This window comes from Coturnix japonica, chromosome 5 (genome assembly GCF_001577835.2).
Source record: "Coturnix japonica isolate 7356 chromosome 5, Coturnix japonica 2.1, whole genome shotgun sequence".
Lineage (NCBI taxonomy): Eukaryota > Metazoa > Chordata > Aves > Galliformes > Phasianidae > Coturnix > Coturnix japonica.
The window spans coordinates 12,465,188-12,479,999 of NC_029520.1; the positions used below are offsets into that span (position 1 = coordinate 12,465,188).

The window sequence follows — 14,812 nt, forward strand, 5'->3', positions numbered from 1 at the left end:
AGACATACAGTGTTACAATAAGCTTCCAATAAGCACATTCAACTCAAGTTTCCCAAATGAGGCTAAGGATTAAGAAAGCAGTTTTTGGAATTCTTTTCTTAGCCATACTTGTCCCTCTTCAAAAACAACTTTGGCAGATTATTTACACACTTAACTATTTACACACATAAATGGAAGTGTAATGAAGCTACTCTACGTACAGGATGGTGTGCACTCTATGCTTCCTCCACTTCTGACTTGTTGATGTCAGATGAGGTGGCACAGCTCAAAAGGAAGAATGAGGGAATCCCCCCTTGCAGTGCCTGGCTCTCAAGCTGCTGGATTCCTCAGGCTTTTCACACTGCTGCATCTCAGCAATCAGGAAACTGAATGTTCAGTTCTTCCAACTCCTCCTTCCTCTCCGTAGCAAAACTTAGCAGCCAGCTGTATTCAGAGCCTCATAATTTCACTGGGAAGGAATTAATTCTGGAAAGGAAACTTAACACAGTGTGAAAAAAAGCCTGGAGAACAGCAGACAGGCTACAATATGATTCCCATAATACTGGGTATGGAGTGTGTATGAATATACACACGTGTACAAACAGGCTTACAACTCTGCCATGGCCTTGAAAAAGCACATTTCCATGAAGTAATCCTGATATTCTTCAAATAAAACCCACAGCATTTAATGATTAAAACACAACAGAATGAACAAATGTTTTATTGGCATGTTCATTGTTGTAAACAGCATCTGGCATGAAAAAGTTTACCAAAATCGTTTGATTGTTATAAATTAGGTGGTTTTCTGAAAACTAAGAAGAATTGTTCTCTATTGATCTTTATGGACCAAAGCAAGAAAAATGGCTGTTCCTAGGCTTTTGCATGTTGACTGCATCACTTTCTTCACCACCACCTGAACTACCAAGTTTATATGCTGAGGTGTTAAAGGCTGCCCCAGTACTTAACTACATAGAGCTATGGAATCAATTCCAGGCAAAAATAAAATAACTTCCAACGAGTGGACAAGATGCAAACTTGTAATAGTCTCAAAACCAAAATGTACAAAAAAGTAGCTAAACAGAACAAAAGCTTAATTAACACGGAGAAATACAACCCTAAAGTACCCAGCACTGTCAAACAAAACAAATACAAATTTAAATAGGCAACTACGCTTTCAAACGTACACAGTGGATGTTGATATGTGAAAAGAAATACCATGGAAAGTAGCTGAACTGCAGTTCTGTTAAATGGACAGGGCAAATTTTATTTACACATTGGATGAAATATCATAAAGCCACTCAGTTTCCATAAGCTGCTAAAAGTCAGTTCACCTTACAACAGCACTTCTGCAAAAAGAACCAACACCCGCCGGCCGCTTCAGACAGACCTCTAAGAGCACCTGTTTGGTGGAAGAATATTCTCAGCCCTCACAACTGGAGTCCTTCCATCACATCTTCAACCCCTTTTTGCTGCTTTTGAGAACCAAGGTGTTAAACATTTGCTTCAGACTCTCAGATGAGGTAATGTGTGTATCAGCGAAACAAACAAAAAGGATTCTTTCATGGCCTTTGCACAGCTTTTATTATTAAGCTATGAGTATCCTGTTTGAGGCTAGTTTCACTAGCTACTATGTGCACACTGTCCTCAAAAATTTCCACTCGTTTCCCACCCCACCCATTTTTAGGTTCTAATCTTTTATTTGCACATCCCTTTTAGCTTTACAGTACATTTGACTATAGTGCACAACATGATTCCAAGTCAAACAGCGACCCAACGGGGCACTGCGCTGCTGATTGGTAGCACAGCCCAACCAGTGCTGGTGTCAGCGCTTTACACCTAATGAGTGTCCTGCCGTAATGGCACTACACAGTAGTAGAGAACCTTCTTATTTTAAACAAAAAAAATTCCCCAGGGAAAATGCTATAGCAAATATCAGTCTTGAGTCAAATCTTTATTTGGTGCTCCATCCAGATAAATTTTTAGTGCTTTCTCTTTACGAGGGGAGTAGGTTACCCGGTGTCCAGTTTTCTGGAGTCTGCTGCTTTCTTTTTTCATAAGTTCGTTTCTCTGTTCGTCTGTTAGTTCCATTAATTCTTCGGTTTTATCCCTAAGATGAAAATACACGTTAGAAATCTATGTTACATTAACTACAACAGCAGTTAGATTTCTTTAGCTCCCCCTCACTGGTGCAGCTTAAAAAAAACCCACGAAACTGAGCTAAACATAATACTCCACACAAATGCTTTTCTTCTCCAGTAACTAATATTAATCCGAGTCTCCTTTTATTCAGTATTCTTACAGCAGACCCAACAGAAAACAGCAAGAACAGAGACTATATTCCATCTACCTGATCACACCCACTCTTTGTGGGTAATTGTGCCTCTGTTCTTTATTCCATCACAACACCAACAGGTAGATGAAATTCAGATACACTCTCAAGAACAGCAATTACTTCTGTGTTTAGCCGTGAGAGAGAGAAATGAGTAAAAGGGAACAGTACTTATTTTCTTAAAACAAGCAAACCCAAACAGTAAATAATCAGGTTCGTATGAAGCTGAGAAGCCCAAATACTACAGTTCTGTGTTTTCAACCTTGTCACACAAGCATTTCTCCTTTTAGAAAACAAGTAGAATGTTTAAGCTTCTGTTGATTACATCAACCCTCAAATCTTAAGCAGAGATTTCTGGCATTACTATTCAGTAATAATGTATGTACCTATAAAATATTACTGCGCCGTCATCACAAATGTACAGAGGCCAGACATTCAATGTAGATACTTTTGGATTCCAGTCCAAGTCTTGGTGAATCTCTAGGACAGAAATGTCACAAGGAAATGTTCCTCTACCCTAAAAAGAAGTAATTGTCGATAAAAAAGTTACATAATCACATACTCACACCAATAAAATGTGAGGAAAAAAGGAAAGATCTTACCTTTGCAAACTCAATATTTTCTAAGGGTATTCCACTTAATTCACTCAGCTGTGGAGTGAAAAAAGAGTAGATTTAATACTACTCGATAACATTATGCTGCATCTACATAAGCCCACAGACCTCCCAAATCTAGAAGCTGACTAACACACTCATCAGGTGATCTAAAGGATTAGTACAAAATGACAGTGACAAAGTACACACTTTCCAAATTCTTGGAATTACCACTGTGTCAGACAAGTGACACCTGGTGTGGCAGTTTCATCACATCCCTGAATTCACAGCAAGGCAACAATAAGATAGAAACGGTTAATATAATCCATGACACAAAGTCACCAACTGCCTTATGATAAATCTTTAGGTCCAGTAGTTTCCTCCCTATACCAAATGAAAACTATGGCAGTCAAGCAGGTGAGCACACGAAGCTGTAAAATATGAATGCCTTAACCTCATCTACATACGCCACACTTCCTACCATAACCACAGAATGACAGGGGCTGGAAGGGGCCCCTAGAGGTTATGGAAATCAACCGCCTGCTGAAGCGGGTTCCCTACAGCAGAGCACACACTGGGGTGTCCAGGCAGGTTCTGAGTATCTTCAGAGAAGGAGACTCCACAGCCTCTCCAGACAGCCTTTTCCAGTGTTCTGTGACCCTCACAGTAAAAATGATTTTCCTTATGTTCAGATGGACCCTCCTGTGTATCAGCTTTTGCCCATTTCACCTTGTTCTATCACTGAAAAGAGGCTGGCCCCATCCACTTGACTCCCACCTACTAGGTATCTGCTGAGCAATCTCACAATGCACACAAACTCAGCACTGCCTTGCCCTTAACCCAAAGGCAGGCTGCAATCTTGTCTCCAGGGCAGTACAGATATTAACTTACACTTTTGCTTTTATCCCTGGCTGCTTATTTCCCCAAAATTTGGCGATTTCATTTTTAAGATTCTTGCCTCCATCAGCTCTTCCAGTAAGTTAAAATGAACTGATAAGAGCAGACCAGTAGCCAGCCTAATTTTCTAAACTCTTATTTCCTTAGTAAAGTAGGTTAAATCAACAAATATTAAGAAAGGACAGCAAATCTCTGAAATATCAGCCCTACTATCTACTGATAAGACTTGGCTGGAAGAAAAGATCTGGATGAACACATCTGTTACTACAGATGTCTAATTCATATTTATCTTGGTGCTGTGACCAAAAAGATTAGCAGCATTCCTTCAGAGAGTCTTTCAAGTTGTTCCCTGCAACTTGGTCCTTAAGAAAGGAAAACAAGAGCTGACCTCCTCTTCAGATAAAAATGAAGATGAAAGCTCAATGATGCTCCTCTTTCCTGCCTAAACATGAAATCCTATTATTAATATTTCAATTAAGACCGGCAGACTTGTTAACAGGATTCCTGCTGGCATCAACATCCAAGGGATCCTTCTTCCAAACAACCATTTGTAAGAACCCTTTGATAAACCAAATTAATAAAATAGTCCCATAATAAAACACACTTCTGCTAGTATGGCACATATGCTTGCCTGTTGGAAAGTTCTGGTCTTAGGAGGAAAAAAAGTACTGAAGTCATGATACCCCTATGCTTCCCATCAATAAGACATCAATAAAGCATTCAGAAACCATGAAAAATTTACATTGTTTGTACATTTTACCTTCTCTTTTAATTCCTCAACACTGCTGCTTTCTAGCACTACTTCCTGGAAAGAATCTAGCTTCATCTCTGATGGCCTCCATCGTCTCGATAAAACTGCAAGTTGTGACATAGATTTCATCTTTTCAATTCCTTAGAAAGAGAAAGAAATTCATTACATTAACATCACAAACTAGCTCATTTAAAATTAGCATAGCAAACACACTCAGGTATTGAAGGCTGCATTGCACACACACAACCCACCCATTAAATATTACATAACTCAGTATGCTGCAGGCAGTCTACCAAAGACGAGGAGAAAGATCAGGAAAAGCCAGACTAGGACTTAATTTCAAACAATTTGTCATCAGAGGCTGACCTTCATTTCCTCCATTTGCACAACCTTCCTCTGTAATCTGGTAACTATTCACAGGCTTCACTTTGATTCCTGACGTAGAGCTTTTCACACCTCACTTCTAGCTTTCACACACTAGCTACACTCCTGTTACTGAAGTCAGCTTTACACCGACCACCTTTAAAATACATATTGCCTCCAGATTTCACATATCAGGGCTTTCTCTGGCAGACAGGGTAACGTCATGAATATCACAATTAAATATGCAAAATAATATGAAAGGGATGATGTCACCCACTTGTAAACTGGTTTACAACTTTGTAATTTAGCCTACTGAACATGCAACTTCAGCATTAACATCTACCATTACATGCTTGTGGTACATGAAACCACCACCGCTGAAGCTTCTAAACATCTTCTACAATTTTGTCCATGGCTGCATTTGTGCTACCTTTCAACACCTAAGCTGTTGTCCAAATGAAGGTACAATCAATTAAATCCTTCTTGCCACATCTGAAGCAATTACCTCAGCTTCCTCCTGAGCCACAGAACAACTGATTTAAATACGCACATAACAGTGACAGGATGTAAACCCACTATTCCAAGAGAATTAGCTGTAAATTGCTCTAAGTTGCATTATTTATGTGCTTAGCTGAAGAACAAGATGAAAGAAGTGTAGATAGAACTTTAAAGCAGTTGCCCTTATGCTCCTCCAACAACAATTCTTCAAGTGTGAGCTGATACACATTTCCAGTCCATCTGTAGGACTGGAGAACCTCCAGTGTTCATCTCACTGTCTTGCATTTGTTTTGACATAATTGCTAAAATTAAAAACACCACGATCCATCAGTTGTCCAGAATAGCTTGTGCTACTGGATTTACAGTTACGTTGGACTTCTTAAAGCAAGTATGCTTGTGAAACAGGTTCTGAGCAAATGCTATCCACATTCCTTATCTATACATACCAGAGAAAAAATAGTACAGTCTATCTTTTTCCCTCAAATTACCCTTGAAAACACACTTCAGTATTAGTCTTACATTAAAAAAAAAAAAGGAAGGGAATTGCATTTTCTACCATTCTCTAAATAAAAGCTTTATCATGATTTTCACTTTCTCTCCATATTATTATTACCATCAAGTATTTCTAGGAAAACCTCCCAGTTGCTTGAGATATTGATATCTTCTTCATAGATATGATAATCCAGAAACACAGTCCCTGGGTTCTTCCAGGTTTTCTTCCGTAGACGAAACCTGTAATTAAATGACAGAGGAAAGTTTTCAACCAATTAACTGTGATGTGGAATTAAAAGTGAGCCATTGCAGTTTTTTCTTTTGGTGGAACTGAAATGCAACTCATTTATACGAGGGTAGGTAAAGTCTAGCAGCAATAATTTTAACATTCTATGATAATCCTGACATCATGTTGTTACCACTGTCTGGTAGCACACTATCAATCAAAGACAATAAGCCTGCATGTACTTGATCAGTACAAGAAATCCATCGAGACTTGGAGGAAGAAAACAATTTCCTATGCAGTACAGGCAGGATATTACCAGTATTACCCCTGCCTTTTTTGTTGTTTTTGTTTGGAGATATTAGAATGGAAGACTCATATCTGGTTTACATTCTGGGTTCTACTACATCAATACAGACACGAAATCAAAGCATGAGCTCTATTCAGATGCAAATAAATATTGGTATGAACAACTAAAACAGAAATAAGTAGAAGCATAACACTAATTATAATGGTTTCTGTACACAGAAGTCAAATATTGGTACGTGCCAGTGGACAACATATAGCATTAGACAACACAATACACGTGTGGTAGACAAAAATCCTTTGGCCAAGTCACAGCAAGATCAGTAGAAATCACCTGGCCCAGATCTACATTTTTACTCCTCAACAGGAAAGGTTGCTACTATTTCATACTTTTTTTGTCTGCATGTGAACAGATTTACTTAACACTCTTCTTTCAGAATAAAATAATTCTTGCAGAGGTTAAAACTTCTTTCACCTAAACCTGTAGTCATTTTGCACACAGACATTTCAAGGTAAGTACAATTCCCTCTATCATTTTACACGAAAAGAAAGCCCAAGATGATGAAGCTAGCGCTTTTATTCACAATTGGATTTAAACAGCAGCTTATTCCTGCTCCTTTCCCAATATTCTTCTTTCCACAGGAGAAAAGGTACACATTTTAAGTAATATTTCGTCGTTTAGCTTCAGCTCTGACTGCAATTTCTTTACCTGTCAATTGTTAAGTCCAGGCCACACTGCTCTCGAAGCTGTGGGAGTAGCTCCTCTTTGGACTGTCGGACAGTCATACCCTTAGCAAAAACTGCATCTAGAAGAAACTTGCATGGCTACAAACATAATAAACAGAAAACCATTAAAGAAATTACTTCAATAGAATAGTAATTTGTCTTCTGAATTTGTCTCCTGACTTTGAGACCTGTCCCACCCACCTAGCAAAGTAATCTTTTTCAGTAAACAAGACTGATAAAAATCAGGATTTGGTTGCACTGCAATAATAACCCTTTGACAAGTCCCTCAAAACCTACCAACCACATGCCAGAAGCATCTGGTCCCCAAATTACTAATTGCTGCCATTATATTAACATATCAAACAATTTGGACTGTGCTGTTGAAAGAGCTTTACAGATAAATAAGCCACATGACAATAAATCTGCCACTGTCTTGGCTAACACTGGTCAGATAGGCCAGAACACCATGACTGGAAATTATTCTTGGACTAATCTGATTGTCTGCTTAACTAGTTCAGTTTCAGTACCATATGCTTTTCCTTTATTAATATATATATATTCTGCAGTTTGGTCTAAAGCATAAAATCAGAATTTAAGATGCACATTAAATCAACTTTTAAAGACTCCCATCTATACAACAAGATCAACTTTTTATCCCTTTCACATCTCAAAAGCTGCTACAAGCGAGTTGTACTGCTACAAGAAAGGCAGTCTTTTTGTTTCTGCACTCCTTCAGGACTGCCCGATGCAGAAGGGAAAGGCACCCACCTTTAGGCACCTCCTGCCCTGCATGACTGCAGCAAGTTCTGTTTGTTTCCTATTACTGAAAACAGCAACAATGACCCAGGATAGTTTCTATTTGGAAAGAATACTATAAAACTTCATACATTTAAGGAAAACAAAGACCGATTTTTTTTGTCCTCTATTTACACCACAGAAATAAAGACATCTGAAAGACTGCAGATCACATTCCAACAGTATATTCGGAACAAAAACAGCCTGAAATTCCCTCTCTTAATTTAGAGGAAACTGCAGAAAACCTCACAAAGAAAAGGGTTCTTTTTAGAAAGATTTCAGAGGAAAAAGTGCCAAGGCACTTACTGATATTGTCATGAAACACTATTAATCAATCTACATTGTAACAATACCTTACCTCTGGTTCATTTACCAAAAGCTGATAGACTTTGACTCTGTATTCACCCTTCTTAAGGGCTCTTCCAAGTCTAATAGTTATCTGTAAAGGAAAGGTGTCTGTTAGAACTGGCATTATAACCAAATCACATTTTGTACCAATACCAAGATTAAAGCAGTGATTTAAACCAATAAGTAACATGAAGCTGCAAATTATTATCTTAAAACTTGGCTGTATTGTACAAATGCATTTCTTTTTTACAAAACAACTTCTGAATAACCTTGTTGTCATCAGAAAATGATGAAAGCGTCTCATTGAGCCGAACACTCTCAAACTCTTGATTGCTGGCGTAGACTCTAAAGACTTTAAAGTGAGAGGATGGAACTCCAACAAAAGGCTCCAACTGTTGCTTGAAGGCAGACAGTGTAATTCTTTTATCAACATGCACCATCAACCCTAAACAAAAATGAAGATGAAATTAGCACAAAACACTCATATTAAAGAAAGCAGTCTAACATATCATTTTCATATAAATAACCCTACTAAACATAAAGGGTGTTACCATAACTTGTATGAGCTTTGTTGCATTTCAAATGTTTATAAGCTGATACTCCTGAAGACAAAGCAGTTCCAAACCACCCTATTTCTCAAACAGCAACATCTTCAGAACGAAAAAAGGTTGCTTATAACTCTCTACCAGAATGTCACACAGTATCACAAGGCAAGCTCAAGTCTAGATTAAAGACTTCTCACATGGAATAATTTTGTATTTTAAAAATATTCTGCCTGTATCAAGTTCTGGAACGTAAGTAATTTGCCTTTAGAAATCACATTTCTTAATATATGCAGTCTGGTCTTAAACCACCAATTACACCGTCTAGCTTTCAACAGGGTCAGAGTTGATTTTTCCTTTAGTGCTTGGCATGCTTTGTTTTGGCTTGGGGAGAAAAACAATGCTGATAACACTGTTGGTTTAGTTATTGCTGAGCAGCAGCTGCAGAAGGCCAAGTGTGCCGCAGTTTGCCGTTTTTCATACTACCTTGCCAGCAAGGGAGCTGAGGGGGGCAAGAATACTCTATACTGTATGGCAGCATTCTTTCTTACATATTCATTCTTACATTTGCCATATGCTCCATTGTACCCATTCTGTTTCAAATAATATAAAAGCAACAGTCTTCTGAATTAACATAAATTGTACTTGAATTTTCATCAAGTAAAAAATACTTGGATTTTTCAAGTTTGTTAACTGAAATGGTAACAGGATTATTGCTCTGCAAATCACAGTAATTAACCACATTCTGAAGCAGGAAAATCAACCTCAACACGTAAAGTGATTTCCTTTTCACTAGACAACTCAACTCATTCTCCAGAAAATGCCTTCACCAGGAGGAAAACAGACGCATCATAGACAGATGTAACATGTTTTTAGAAAGAAAAGAGTGTTTAAGTACATATTCACTGGAAACCTAACTGCTAGTAACTGAACCTGACACCATGGCTCATCCTCGCACTTTACTTAGCTTTAATTTGACACAAAAACAAGTTTTTCAGAAATGTGATTAGACTTCACAGTGCATACAAATTAAATAAATGTATCAACTACACTTCACTAGCATTTAAGGCGCGCAGTAATAAAAAGATACATACATTTCTGCCCTTCTCCTGAACCTTCATCTGCAGCGTAGGGCTCTGACTTAAAGTACATGTACTGTGTTTCTCCTCTGCTCTTGCTGCTTTCATCATATTCACTGTCTGTGCCAGAATCTTCTTCTGCTGTGTCCCAGGTTTCCTTCTTCCCCTGATTTGCTTTTGATCGCCTACTACTTGTGATACTGTGAGAATCCAGTCCATTAGCCAAGGGAATCGGGGCATTGTCCACATTGCATAGAGTATCACTGCTATGACTAGAACTAAGGATATCACTGTCCACCGAACTCGTGCTCCTGTCATTATTTACATCTGAATCTGACCTTTCCTCAGACTGGAGGTTTTCTGGATCAGAAATCTGAATTTGGTTTTCAAGTTCTCTGTTTTCTACTGATGCTGAAGAGTCTATTTCATTTGAAGGGGATTCGATATTTTCAAAATCACTGGCTTCTGTGCTTTTGCTGCTGTCTCCATTATCACCCTCCTGTTGCTGCTGCTGCTGCAGGGACAAACTCTTAAGCTTCTCAGTGCTTTCTTCCAGAATCGCCTCAACAGATTTCATGTTGCCTGCAGGTCCTTTTACTCTTTCACAGGCTTCATCCAAGTTGCCCATATCTCCACTAGGCTTCTGATAAATGGACCGTCTGAACTGAGATCCAGGCGACTGCTCTGGTAATGAGACATACAGTCTGATTGTATTTGCATGACGATCCAGAAGTTTCCATAAGTGAGAATCTGTATATGCCACATGACGGTCTAAAGACTCTGAGCTTTCAATAAACACCTAAACATAAAACAAGAGTGGTTTTACTATGTAGCATTTGCAACATGGGCTTGTAAATGATGCCATGAAGAGACATGAACAGTTTCAAAATCAGAATATGTACCTTATTGCTTCTAAAAAAGCCTTCAGCTTTCAGCGTTTTGCTGGATACAGTCAGAAGACGCAAATCATTGTAGCAACGTTCTAATACTACCCGCATTGTTTCTGCAGGCAGATGTGTAGCCTGAAATAAGAAAACCACTGTAAGTTAAAGTGTTTCATACAATTTCAAATACCGGAACACGAATAATCATTTTAAGATGAACTATAGTGAAATGAGAAGGTTTGTATTGATTTAAGAATTGTAAAGACAGCAGCAGGAAAATTAGCCCCCAAACGGTTCAGTTTCAGTTGCTTTCTTCCATCCTTTGAATGAAAGAACATCAGTTCTTTCACAACATCAGAAGACTAAAATGGCCTGACTTTGCAGAGAACTAAGAAACCATTAGCAACCAGTAATAAATATCAAACCCATTCCAAGGGTACAAAAGCAGCTGAAAAATCAAAAATGTTTTCAAGCATCAGGTTTTGTGCATATAACATTAATTCAAACCACATTTTACAGTGAATATTATGAGGTTACAATGAACTAAGTCAAAGAGAACTAAGTGAAATGGCTGCTTTCTTCCAATATTCTTCCAAAGCACCAACATTCCACGGCTGAAGACCACCTATAGTCAATTCTACAGCTTAAGTGACTGTTGGGATGAAAAGGAGGGTTTGTGGGGAGCTTATGGACATCCGTGGCTATTAATTCCATTACTGGAGCCAATGGGGGAAGTTGCATGTTGTATCAGTGATATGGTTAAAGGATTCACCAATTCTGCTATTGAGAGAATAACTTACTGGGGTGATTGAATTTACTAGTCCAAAAGAATATCTGCTCGACTCTTCAGCTTCCCCAAGAAGGGTAGAACTACAGACAGATTAAGCAGACTGCTCATTTTTTCAGCGAGTAAACAGACAAGCTCAACTGCAACAACTAACCAGATCTTACATGACACACAGTATGAATGAGCTGGAAAAGGGGCAAGTTCTTTTTATAGTTAAAGTTATTAAACATTCACAGAGCAATAATAAATGAAAATTCTGTAATACATAATCCTCGACAATGATAAATTACCTTTGAAATTAGCTGTTTGAATTCTGAAACTGTCTGATTCAAATAAGCTCGTACACTTATTGGAGGAGCAACAGATTCAGTCTTCAGGTCAACTACGTGAACCTTTACCATGACCTCTGCAGGGATGAGGAAAAAAAAACCACAGCTATATCAAGAAAATTCCAAAGGTGGGGGGAAAAAAAAAAAAGCATACCATTGTCTGATATACTGTTTAAGGACTCTCATTAAATCCATGCAAACAGCATTGAATTTGAAAACGTGTACAATTTCAGAAACTCATTTTAATGCCAGAGGCAAAACTGTTCTATATTATCCAAGGCTTATTTTCCTACCACCATGCAATACATCTGTTTCCTCTACCTTTGTCTGTATGTAATTGTGTGACTTACCACCAGGCTTATAGCACTGGAAAATTTGGTCAGGTCTTCTTGTTTCCAACAGTAAGTCAAACATGTACGTTGATTTGACACCTCCGAGTAATAAACCCATTGGTGTATCCTCTTCGCCTTCATAAGATCGTTCCAAGTAGTCATGGAACTCATCATATTTGACAAGACGACAGCAATCTAAAGGGACGGCCTCTTCTAAATCCATCAGCTAAACAATCAAAAAGAAAGAAATACTATTTCGTAACTATTTTTTTGTGGGTTTAGATCTTCCCTTGTAAGCTAGAAATCTCAGTGTACACACAGTCAACAATTGTTTAAACTACTGTGTTTAAAAAAAAAACAGGTACATTCACAATAGCTGTTATACACAAATGATAAATATAGCTACAGAAGCCTGCATCACAATCCAGAAAAAAGGGGAATTTGAGAAGTATTTAAGTATATGAAAGCACATACTATATCAGATACCAAACAGCATCTTAGTCCGATGAGGTTAAGTGCACTAATCTTCCATGCATCCTAGAGAACTGTTATGTTAAATTATTCCAAATCCATACGGCCTTGCCTGTACACCATCAAAGAGGTATATGAAAAGAACTGAAGAGTAGGTGAGCAAAAATACACTCCTTCAGCTCTTTGTAAAATGCAAAGATCAACACCAAAGCAGCGCCTACTGATATTACTATATTAACTATGCAGGAAGTTTCTTGCAATTCTTCTCTCACTATAAATCCATTGCAAAATTCTTAATGAAATACCAATATAGATTATCAGAATTCTTTCAACTTACTGAGGCTATGGATAGTGTAGCAGAAGTACCCACTGTGATTTTAGAATAAGGGTCACTCTGCCTTTTAAAAGGGCTGGCTGTATCACCCCCAACAGACATCATCTGACAGCTAACAACAGATGAGTCAGTCAATACTTGCAACTAAAACTCCTCTTCAAAAAGGAAAAACAAACCAACAAACAAAACAGCAAACACTCCTACAGCATCAGAAATTTAAACATGGCAGCCAAAAAATTACATAATAATTTTAATACTCTAATATGCATAGCATACCTTGTAAGCTATTCCCACAGCTTCCCTTAGTGTTCTATCCTTATGAACTTCTAATTTGTTCTCCATCATTATTTGTTTTGTTGGATGCATACAGAACAATTTAATCTATGAAACAAAATAAAGAAAACATTAACACAACAGTAGTTTAAATTATCGTACATATTAAAATAGATAAGTTTACAAACTCCACCATGTACAAGCTTGCAGTAGATGTACGATTCAGGTGTACATTTATTACAAGAAACTTTGCAATGTAATAACAAATTACAACTAATTGCTGAAGCAATACATGGGAAATGACTGCCATATTATTCAGTAGAAATGCTAACCTTGCAAGTGTTGCGCTCAATTTCCCGTTGCCTCTTTTCTTGCTCTTCCAATTCTCTCTCTTTCTGTACCAATTGCTTAATATGGTCAGGATACTCATGTGACTCGAGAAACTCTGACAGAAAAAAAAAAACACAAAAAGCCAAAACCAGTTAAAAAAACAAACACAATCTCCAATTGAATTTCACACTAAATCACATCCTGTTCCCTTTTTAAAGATTTAAATGGAACCGAAATGAACTGTTTCCCTTCGCAAACGAGAGCTGCTCCAAAAGTAATGCCTCCTTTATGTTAAAGACTGTTTTAAAGTTGAATAATATCCCAATACTGGTAGGGAAGTTTTGTCATTTTAAAGAAATACACTAATACTGATAACTGCTCACAGGAGTGCTTTTATAATGCTAAAACCTGTTCTAAAATGAGTGACCTGATTTTACTTGGAAGCATCCTCTTTGATGTGATAAAATAGAGCATTTAGTGCAGTGTACTTCACGATATTTTGTCATGTAAAGTAGAATATACACAATATTCAACAAAAACACAGCCCCCACAATCCTGCAAAGACATCAGTAGAAGTACTGTTTGATGAAATCGACTTCTGCAGAAAATCAATGTCATTTGCATTTATTATTCTGGCATTAGATGAAAATTTGCTTTGTAATAAGTTTGACACATAAAATATAATGACACAGAAGTAATTGTATTAATTTTAAAAGTTTTTAATTAAAATTTAATCTTTGATTTTTAGTTTGTGTTCATTATCTTTGTACCTCTAATTTCTGTCCTTACTCTTTATAATAGTCATCCTCAGACTCTCAATATTTTGTTAAAGGAAACAGGTAACTAATGCATATTATCAAGTACATACAGCATTACTATAAGAGAAACATGTTGTTTTCAAGGATCTTTTACTCCCTTATCCACTGAACATACAACTTTTAAGGTACACAAACACACCTGAATACGCCTTACCATCAGCACATCAAATGCTGGAATTCAACGACCAGCCTAAAAGCTAAGCTCTACTCTACCAAACTGCAATTTTCTACTGCACCATTTATGCGTGGTCAACCAGATTTTAACTGAGAAACACAACTATTTTTAAGAAAATAAAATAAATTTATATAACTTCCACGAAAAAAAAAAAAAAA

At 37.5% G+C, this 14,812-nt stretch overlaps 1 protein-coding gene across 6 annotated transcripts in view; it reads right to left on the minus strand.

Moving 5' to 3' along the window:
• Positions 1-671: 671 nt before the first annotated feature.
• USP47 (ubiquitin specific peptidase 47) overlaps positions 672-14,812 on the minus strand; it is a 47,225-nt gene continuing 33,084 nt past the window's right edge. For all 6 annotated transcript variants that reach the window (XM_015863982.2, XM_015863986.2, XM_015863981.2 and 3 more), the window contains 14 exons: positions 13,664-13,776; positions 13,335-13,439; positions 12,272-12,479; positions 11,883-11,998; positions 10,824-10,943; positions 9,937-10,720; positions 8,570-8,745; positions 8,311-8,391; positions 7,141-7,256; positions 6,024-6,142; positions 4,559-4,689; positions 2,911-2,958; positions 2,695-2,825; positions 672-2,086 (listed from right to left, as the gene is read on the minus strand). In XM_015863982.2, coding sequence (XP_015719468.1) covers positions 1,912-2,086; positions 2,695-2,825; positions 2,911-2,958; positions 4,559-4,689; positions 6,024-6,142; positions 7,141-7,256; positions 8,311-8,391; positions 8,570-8,745; positions 9,937-10,720; positions 10,824-10,943; positions 11,883-11,998; positions 12,272-12,479; positions 13,335-13,439; positions 13,664-13,776 — 2,423 coding nt within the window. In that variant the 3' untranslated portion in view covers positions 672-1,911. The remainder of the gene's footprint in view (positions 2,087-2,694; positions 2,826-2,910; positions 2,959-4,558; positions 4,690-6,023; positions 6,143-7,140; positions 7,257-8,310; positions 8,392-8,569; positions 8,746-9,936; positions 10,721-10,823; positions 10,944-11,882; positions 11,999-12,271; positions 12,480-13,334; positions 13,440-13,663; positions 13,777-14,812) is intronic.